This window comes from Poromitra crassiceps (assembly GCF_964638095.1).
Source record: "Poromitra crassiceps genome assembly, chromosome: 7".
NCBI lineage: Eukaryota > Metazoa > Chordata > Actinopteri > Beryciformes > Melamphaidae > Poromitra > Poromitra crassiceps.
Window position 1 is genome coordinate 12,151,132 of NC_139628.1, and position 10,584 is coordinate 12,161,715.

The 10,584-nt window shown below is 43.3% G+C and overlaps 1 protein-coding gene across 1 annotated transcript; it reads right to left on the reverse strand.

The window, feature by feature from the left end:
* Nucleotides 1–601: 601 nt before the first annotated feature.
* On the reverse strand, nucleotides 602–10,141 carry LOC310779847 (cytochrome P450 3A40-like). The gene is made up of 13 exons (XM_083640352.1): nucleotides 10,035–10,141; nucleotides 9,688–9,781; nucleotides 9,421–9,473; nucleotides 9,088–9,187; nucleotides 8,861–8,974; nucleotides 7,152–7,240; nucleotides 6,799–6,947; nucleotides 6,466–6,593; nucleotides 6,309–6,378; nucleotides 6,007–6,176; nucleotides 4,347–4,573; nucleotides 3,568–3,730; nucleotides 602–941 (listed from the first exon to the last, which is right to left on the reverse strand). The coding sequence occupies exons 1-13, from the start codon at nucleotides 10,103–10,105 to the stop codon at nucleotides 849–851; spliced, it is 1,521 nt and encodes a 506-aa protein (XP_083496478.1). The 5' UTR covers nucleotides 10,106–10,141; the 3' UTR covers nucleotides 602–848.
* Between the last annotated feature and the right edge of the window lie 443 nt (nucleotides 10,142–10,584).

Below are 10,584 nucleotides of genomic sequence, written 5' to 3' on the forward strand. Positions count from 1 at the left end.
TGTAAGTCGCTTTGGATAAAAGCGTCTGCCAAATGACGTAATGTAATGTAATGTAATGTAATGTCAAGAAACAGCTCGCTAACTCCACTTGAACTTGATAATGCTGCAAATATAGCAGCAGCGCCACAGGAGTGTTTTAACTCATCTTATTACTTTCTACCAAATATTACAGCTTACCTTCACTGGTGGATAAATAAATAAATGAAAAATAAATAAATAAATAAATAAATAAATAAATAAATGAAACGACATGCATATATTACACATCAAACTCTTGAGCTGCTTCTGCTCTCACTCAGAATGTCAAAATATAAGCGATGTGATGTATCGTTTTGGAGATATTAACGTTTGGCACAACTCATGCGAATAACTGCCGCGGGGTTCCGCATTTCTGGGTGGCAAAGTGACATCATGCTGATTCGTTGTATTGGCCGCAAACAAAAAATCTCTTTCAAGACCATGGAGGGCCAAAACAAATGTGTCAGCCATGCTTTTTACAACAAGAGGATCAAAGAACACAGGTGAGCAATTGATATACAGAGGTGCATGATACCGTAATAATAAATAATAAATTAAATCATATTTTGTTTGTTATGTTTTATTTGTATTCACTCATACATACAATTATCCATAATATTGATATTGATTCCCTCCCCCACAATATGCATAATATTTTCACAGTTCAGCTGGAACAGTATTGTGGTAAAAATCACTACACAGAAGTATGTATGTGGTGTGTGTGTGTGTGTGTGTGTGTGCGTGTGTGTGTGTGTGTGTGCGTGCGTGCGTGCGTGTGTGAGTGTTGTGCATGCATGCACATCCTCAGCTGATGCAAGCGTTTTGGTTTCCTAGCTTGTGGGCGGGTCAGAACGTGGCACCAGCTTCAGTTTGATTGGTCGTTTTGGCGCTAGCAGGCCCATGACGTCCATCTCAAAGGGAACCTGGCAGGTAGCAACGGTATCAAAGAGTGGACAGCCATTAGAGATGCATCATGTGACATTTTAGTGCATACTGTATTGTGTGGAAATGTGGATTGTAGCAGGCATTAGGACACAACAAGACAAAGGACACTGACAGTAACAGGAATCAGCAATATAATAACTGAGTGGTCAGTTCAAGTAAGAAAAATTAGGACATTGCCTCCACATAGCACCAACAACATCAGCACCAACCATGGTCCTAACATACATTATAAGACAAAAAAAAGAAATGCCATATCAAGTCATTAAAGTGCTGTGCAGATACTGCAAAAGCAATATGTAAAAGAAATTGTTTTATGATGGACCGAGGGGCCGATGGACTGATGTTTGATTAACCAATTTTATGAGTCTATGATATCATTGTTATGTTTATTGTATTTATTTTACTGTATCTTACTGTACGTTGCTTTTAACAGGTGCTTTTACTAACATCTGTTGACCGGCATTGCAAATTAGCCTTGGGCTATAAATGCTGTGGTACAGGACATCAGATGTTTTGGTAAACGTTATGTACGTGTATCTGTGCCTACACAAATAAATAAAATCAAAAATGAAAGAAATTGTGATAAAGCAATACATAGAAAGGGGAGTGCAAGACTAAGCCTAGCCTAGCAAATTGAGCCTGTCAATAACAACAGGGATAAAAGGGACTCTGGCACGCCGCGTCCTTGTTCTTGCCATTCTAAAACGGCGGCCAGAGGGGAGGAGGTCAAACTCCAGATAAAGTGGATGGTCAGGACAGTTTAGAATAAGTTTAGCCTTATTCCTTACGCTTAAAGTAAATGTCCTGAAGCGGGGCTTTCTGCACCCCGATCACCTTACTTGCCACTTTGACAAGCTTTGCCAGCCTGTTTTTACTGGACAGAGTGATCGAGGCAACCAAACCAACCACACAGCAATAAGTAAGAACAGACTCAATGAAGCATTGATAAAACAAGGTCATTAAAACATTGCACACTTTAAATAAATTTAATTTTCTAAAAGAGAACAAGCGCTGCTGGACCTTTTTGCAGATGGCATCAGTGTTCGATTCTAAGCTCAGTTTGTTATCAATAATAGTTCCCAAGCATTTATACTCTGGGACAATCTCAACTTCCGTATCCTGGATGGTGGTATGAGTAATACTGCTGCGTTCAGTGGCTTGAGATTTACGGAATTCAATGATCATATCTTTAGTCTTTGACATGTTAATTGACAAGAAAAAGTCATTACACCAAGTTATGAAGTCATCCACTACAACAGGACTGTGCTCAGTCCCCATTGTTATTTAAAAGACTCACTATGGCAGAGTCATTAGCAAACTTCAAGATATGCCAGTTTTGATAAATACTTCTACAGAACTTTGTACAGTATATGAAATAAAAAACAACAAAGGAAGAACACAGCCCGGGGCTGTTCCGGGGGGAACCAATAGAAGAGAATAACTTGGAAGACACACCATTGACCTATCTGTCAAAATGTTCACTATCCAGCCAACAAGATTTGAGTTCATATTCAAATGTAGAGAGTAGCTTCTCTGCGAGGAGATAAGGCTGGATAGTATTAAATGCAGATGAGAAATCGGGTTTTGGGGGCCTCCAGATGTTGGACTCAAGAGATTTAGCAAGTTTAGAGTTGCGTCCTCCACACCCCTATACCTGCCTGATAGGCAAACTGAAGAGGATCTAACTGGCCTTCAACCTACTTCAGTATCTCCTGCTTAACCAGCTTCTCAAAGACTTCCATCACCAGAGACAGGTGAGAGCTACAGGTCTAATGTCATTTAAACTTAATTGCTGTATTGTTTTAAGTGCTGTTCCAGGAAGTGAATGCATGAATGAATTAATGAATGTTGTTGTTGTTTTTTCGTGTCATGCATTTTTGTATGCCCAGTCCGCATGGGCTTACAAGACACCATACATTTACATCAAGTCAAGACCAGAGCGTACAGCATAGGCTTACATATTAAACAACAAATAAAGAGTATAATGAAACTACGAGATCTTTCGTCTTCAGTTATTCAAACCATCACTGACGGAAACTTACTTACAGGAACACCAGAAAGAGAAACATAAATGTTAAGTCGCTAATCTATTTTGCCTTCTTTTCCAGGCTTTTGAGATAAAGTTTGCACACTTAAAATGCATCAAAATTAAACCATTCCATTGTTTGGTCATCTGGGTACCAGAATATTTCAGGCTTTTGTTGAAGTATATCATGGAACAGTAGCTCTCTTAGGTCATTATAATTTGTAGTTACTATAAAAGGAAATGGGACTCATTTTCCACGTCACCCAGATCACATAGCTCACACAATCTGTTATCCTCTGGAATATGTTTTAATGGCCTAACCTCTGTGGCCAGATAACAGCTCTCAGCTGTGCAACCAAACAGCTTTGTGATCTTTGGACTGACAAACAGGCCATTCAATCAATCAATCAATTTGATATAGCGCCAAATCATAGCAAGGGTTATCTCAAGGCGAAACAGGTAATTATTAACTCCTGATACCTTTTTGCACATGTAACCTAACTAGCAATGAATAATTTTGGAGCAGACTCACACACCAATAGAGCAATAATAAGCGGTGCAGGGATTTGTGGTCTCACCTCCGTCTCCTTACACACAGAGAAGCTGAAGCTCTGCAGGATCTCCACTATGGCCAGTTTCATCATCACCAGAGCAAATCGCATCCCAATACAGTTCCTGGGCCCTGCCCCAAACGGCATGTAGTTGTAGGGGTCAACAGTCCCCTTGTTCTCCTTGCTGAACCTGGGGGTACACACATGCGCATGCGTGTGTGTGTGCGCACACGCACGCACGCACACACACACACACACACACACACACACACACACACACACACACATCTTACACGTAACACATAGAAGGGCAAACCTACGTATACAACAGTATGTACTGTATGTATGTATCTATTTATATCCATCCACCTATCTACCTATCTATCTATCTATCTATCTATCTATCTATCTCTGTTTTCATTTTCTTGGCCACCGTCGGCCTGACAGCATTCATACATGGCATGAGGATATTACTTAGGTCATTATGGCCGATTAAATGAGCAAAATCGGACGATTAGTGATAGCACTGCCCACAACAGTGAGCAGGTGACAGACACACACACACACACACACACACACACACACACACACACACACACACACACACACACACACACACACACACACACACACACACAGACACAGACACAGACACACACACACACACACACACACACACACACACACACACACAGACGGACGGACGGACGGACTGAGGGACAGACGGACAGTGATGGCATGCTCCAACAGGTATCAGCACTAATAGTAATCATCATAATAATACAGTACAGGCCTTCTTCACATACCTCTCAGGTTGGAACACCTCAGGCTCGGGCCACACATCAGGGTCCCGGTGCAGGACAAACGTGGGTACCATGACAACCATATCTTTTGGAATCACCAAGCCACCGATCTCCACGGTCGCCTTGGCAACGCGCTCCAGACGCGCCGCGATGGGGTACAGCCGCAGAGACTCGTTGATGACGCTGTCTAGGTATTCCATCTCCATCAGAGGCTGGTACTGGACAGAAGCCTGAGCACACACACACACACACACGCACACGAGCATGCACACAGACACACACACACACACACACACACACACACACACACACAGAGACACACGCACGCACGCACACACACGCACGTGCATGCACACAGACACACACACAGACACAGACACACACGCGCACGCACGCACATTACTGTGACCAATTCTTACTTTTGTTTGTCAGGAGAAGCCCACCACTCACACACATGAGGCTTCTAAGAGCTAGCACAAGTGATAAAGGGATACATTAACACATTAAGTGCCAGAGACGGACTAATTCGTCTTACATAATCCAGCGCTTAAGTGCCAAGGACGGACTAACTCGTCTTACATAAAGATTTTTTTTTTTTGACAGTGGGACATCAATCAACCGCTTTTACATCTTCGAGATAACTATTTGGAGCAAGAGCATGTGTGTAATCTATTTTACCGACCACTAAGTGGCGACAGAGACCGAGAGAAGTCACAGCCACGGGACCCAAAAGCCACAAAAGCAGCCGCCTCCCGGACACACACACACAGAACGGACAGAGATCCCTTCCCCCCAGAGCCGCGCAGCAACGCGCGAACACACACACACACACACACACACACACACACACACACACACACACACACACACACACACACACACACACACACACACACACACACACACACACCGCGGAAGCAAGCCATTCAAGGAAATGGCGATTAGTAATCCATTTCAGACTCGTCTTGCCCGACAGGCAAGCAGGCAGGCAGGCACGCAGACAGACAGGCAGGCAGCACAACGCGCTTCTGACACGCCCGCTGAAGCCAGGAGGAAGGAGGAGAAGACACACGGAGGGAGGAGTTTGAATGAGAGGGGTGTTTCCTGTTGTTATGGAGGAAATTACTGTTCAAAACTATTGTTTAGAATGTCTGACGGTCTTACTGATGCCAAAAATGAATGGTTAAAGTGACTGTTTCACAAAAAGCCATTTATCTCTGAATAAATTTCCAGACGCTGAAACCATGCTGTACTCAACGGCTAATATCTACATAACTACTAACTCTGCAAACTAACTCTTTTAGACAGAGAAAGCACACATTCTATTAGTTATTTTTAGATGATTGATGTTCATGAATTCTTAACAGAAAAGAATCCTCGGCTGTTCTAAAATGAGCCAGAATCGTCAAAAACACCCCTGGCACAACTTACCTACAGGAATGAAAACATGGCTGGCATTCAATGTGTTAAGAGTGAACAGAGATATTGAGGTAAGAAAAAAAAATTATACAATTTTAGCATGCGTTGTCCAAACCCTGGTACTGATAAGTTACACTATCCTTGAACCGAATTTAACTGACCCCTGAACTGGTCCTTTTAATGCAAGTAAATGCACAATTGGCAAACGTATTACTCTTGAGGTCCTACACTACTTCCTATGTACCTTGTTATGGAAGGTGGAGTCGATCTCCTCCTGCAGCCGTTTCATAGTGTGAGGGTGTGTTGCCAGGTTGTAGGCCAAGAAAGTGAGAGAACTGCTGGTGGTTTCATAGCCAGCAAAGAGGAAAATCATAGCCTGAGAAAGCACCTCATGATCGCTCAAACCTCTTAAATCTGAGGGCACAGAAAGGAGACATGATTGAGAACAGCTGTGTGTGTGTGTGTGTGTGTGTGTGTGTGTGTGTGTGTGTGTGTGTGTGTGTGCGTGCGTGCCTGTGTGCGTGCCTGTGTGTGTGCATGCGTCACCTTGACTCTGTTCAGTGGAGTCGTAGTCTTTCTGCGAGTCAATCATCAGCTGAAGGAAATCCACCCGACTCTGGAAGTGGAGATACACCATCACTTTAGGTCATACTTCTAGATATGTTGATTGAATCCCATGTCCCACCGACACACACAGCCATACCTTCTGCTTGCTGGCTTCACGATTAGACTTGATCTTCTGCACTGCGGCGTAAAAGAAGTCCGTGACAGAGGCGGGGAAAAAGGATAGCTCCATCTTCTCAAACACAGGCCCCAGGAAGGGGAAGAAAGCTGAAGCATTGAAGAGGAAGTAACATTTTCATCCCGGATCCAGGAAAGCCAGGGACAATGCTGACATCCATCAAACATCTGGGTACTGTAAGTTGCCTACTAGTATAGATATTGTAGGTGTAACAACTAGATGGACAACAAAGTAGAAGAAGTTAAGTTACTATGCTGTGCTTTACAAAGATAAAAAAAAAAGAGAATGCTGTACCAATAAGGAGGAAGAGAGGGTTTAAAAGGTCAAACTTCAGCATCTTCTTGATGTTAGTAACGAAGGGGTCTGAGGGGTTGTTGAGTGAGTCTATGTCTACACTGAAGGCCGTGCTGGACACTACATCCATGCTGTAGGGTCCAAAGAACCTGGAGAGCACACGCGGGCACATGAACACACACACACACACACACACACACACACACACACACACACACACACACACACACACACACACACACAAATTATATACTATATCCAGCGTGAAAACATCTGCCCATTGTATGTTTGTTGAGAAGCTATTAATCCAGATGTTGGTAAGTAGAGTATATTGGACTACAATGTGTTCTCACTCCTTCAGCTCTAGGACCTCATCCATGTCTGCCTTCTTTTTCATGCTGCTGACCAGGTTAGCAGAGTGGTGCTTCATTATCTCAAACATCTGAGGCACAGAGAAAGAGAGAGACAGACAGACAGACAGACAGACAGACAGACAGACAGACAGACAGACAGACAGACAGACAGATAAAGGCTTACTGAATAAATCTGTGTGCTTAGCCTACTCTAGAATCTGATTTCAGCTGTTGTTTATTTAGAAACACAGATCCTGTTCAACACGTTCTATTAGGCGTGGAGCAAAGGAGAGAAAGACAAAGGGAGAAGGAGGAGCTCCAGTGTAGTCTATTTAGTCCACTATAGAATACCCACAATGCACAGTGATTTCTAGTGAATAGAGAATGTACTCTACTATTTCTCCCATATACCACAATGCAATGCTGTCGTGTTTGCCGAAGGAGAAGAAGATTGAGGTAGTGTCCGAATCTCGTTTGATCGTTCCCCAAATAGTTGACTATATGATAAACACTACATGGAGAATAGTGAGTGAGGGAACGAGTGAACCATTCCGAACACGGCTAGAGTCTGTGCCACTTCGCAGCCCCAGCTGCTGTTTTGAGGGCAGGTCGAGCTAGGGGGTCAACATTTAATGACTGACAGGTCGTAGCACCAATGAGAGTGGTTCGAAAAATCTTGCAGCTCGCCTGATCCCTAAAGTCATTACTGATTGGTGCCCCCAGGATTTCGGGGGAACCAATCGCTGGCCAGGATTCCAACACCAGTTTGGAGCTAGAGACCCAGACCCAGACAGAGATCTGCAGCATGCAGTAACATAGTTAGCATAGCTAACATAGTGTATCAACTAGTAGGGGTGTCACGATACACTAATTTCACGATACGATACGATACACAATATTGGGTTCACGTAACGATATGATATTTTAACAATATATTTTTTAACAAAAGTGAATAATTTTTATGTATTTATTTATCATTTATTTAACCATGTGAGTCCCGTTGAAATCGAAACCTCTTTTCAAGGGAGCCCTGGGAAAATACTGGAAAAATAGTCTTTCATTTTAAATACACAAAATACAAAACAAATGCTGTTTTTGGAAATTGTTATTATAATAACTAGAAAACAACATGGAAGATAATGCTTCTCTTGCAATAGAATGTGTCACACTGTCACAAACTAAATGTTTGTTGCATGGTGAAAGAAAAAGTGATTACTGGCGAAATAATGACCGACAGGTGAATGATTGAGCCCGACGCGCAGCGGAGGGCTTAATCATTCACCTGAAGGTCATTATTTCCAGTAATCACCGGCTCACTATACATTATCCCGCTTAGAACACGGCCTACAACTAAATCATTCAATAATCTGCCAAAAATAATTATTCAAATAGATTTTTTAATAGCGTTTTCAACGACAAAGCGGTTTCATTCGTAATTGGCACACAAGACACCACAGCTGCAACTGGTTGGCCTAATTAGTAGTGTTTGATGACAAAAGGCTCTTATCAACTGATTAATCCAGGTGTGGCAGAGCAGCGGTCGGTTGTCGAGAAATAATGACCGGTGAATCTTGTTGATTGACCAATCAGAATCGAGTATTCAAGAGAGCCGTGTTCTAACATGCGACGAAATATCGTGACACCCCTAAAGAACTCTGATGGGCGTTGAGACTAGAGGGACAATAAGGAAAACAAAGAGAGGGCCACACCTCCTTCAGTCTTCCAGAGGTGAAGGAGGGCGAGAGGACACTGCGGATCCTCCTCCACTGGTCGTCCTCAGCGATGGACACTGCATCGTACAGCGGGCCGTTCAGATGGAGGTTCTAGAACAGAAACGTATTCGAGAACATCTGATGCTGACAAAAAAGCCATAGTTCAACTATACAAAGGAGCAATGACTGATTGTTGTAGTCAGATGGTGAGGGAGGGGGCTTACTCTGCGATTGGTGAACAAAGAGTAGCACTCCTTAATAAGGACTGTCTTTATCATGGCAGGGTCTGTGATACACAGCACTGGCTGACGACCGTCATAGATGCTAAATATGGCAAGAATAACAACACACCAAGTGATCATTCCATCAGATCATTGTCAATTTAGACAAGACAGGTACACAAAACAGTATAAATATGTGCATGTCCAGGCAGGTAGACAGACAAGGAGTTTAGACTAAGAGAACAATCAGCTATGCATACTCCCCGGAAAGTGCCCCAGGTGCTCAGGGGAAAAAACAAGGTACTGTAGGGGAGATGAAGCTTGAACTTGACTTACCCCCATGTTTTTCCAAATTTCTGGAAGCACTCTGCGTCAAAGTTAAAGAATCCCTAAGCATAGGAATAATGGCAGAATGGCATTTATCACAAAATCACAAATCGGTTACAGTGGTTAAAATATATACACACAAATACACACACACAAATACACACACGCACACACACACACACGCACACGCACACGCACACACATGGACACACACGCACACACGCACACACAACACACACACACATGTGCAAACAGAGGCACAGTTCTGTTTCAAACCTTTCTATAAGCCAGCATGGTGCCGAAGAAAGGGATTGGTTTGGGACCAGGTATGCCTAGCTTCTGAAATATTCGATACGGCCAATAAGCATACCTGTATGCAGCAAACAGATGGAGGAGAAGAGAATATGTTCATTAAACCACACACACACACACACACACACACACACACACACACGCACAAATATATATCTATATAGATATAGATATACACACTCACACACAGTACATAGATAGATAGATAGATAGATAGATAGATAGATATAGATGATATATACTTACACACACACACACACGCACATACATACTTTATGTACACAATACAAATTGCTGGAGATGACTCTTACACAAAGATCAGTGTGATGGCGGCAGCCAGGAGGGTCCATGTCTCCTTGGAGAAGTCGGGGAAGAAGCCCATCTCCGTAGCTCTTCTCTCTGCACACTGTGGTGCCACAGGTTTATACACTGAGATGGAAGTTAATGTGTTGTGGTTTGTGAATGGTTCGGGAGCAGGGCCACGCCTCCACCACTCTAAGCACTAACCACTCCTCTAACCACATGATATGCTTACTTATAGCCTACCTGGCAAACCCAGCCAGCCCTGCTGTACAATGGAGTCACAGGTAAGTGTGTGAGAGTTGAGCCAGTGATGGTGGGCAGGGTCAGATCAATGATTGACAGAGAGTGACTGAGCAGGCACCCGTTCTACTATGAATCACCTCATTCAATGGAAAGGAATTGCTTCAAAATGTCCCCATTCTCTGGGGTGGAGTTGTACAATCTCTACAACCCAGTTTCCCTGGGGTTGTAGAGATTACTTGCAAAACCCCATTTAATGGGTAGGATTCAGGGGTTTCCCCGGGGTTGTAGAGATTCAACCCATTCTCACTCCGAGCG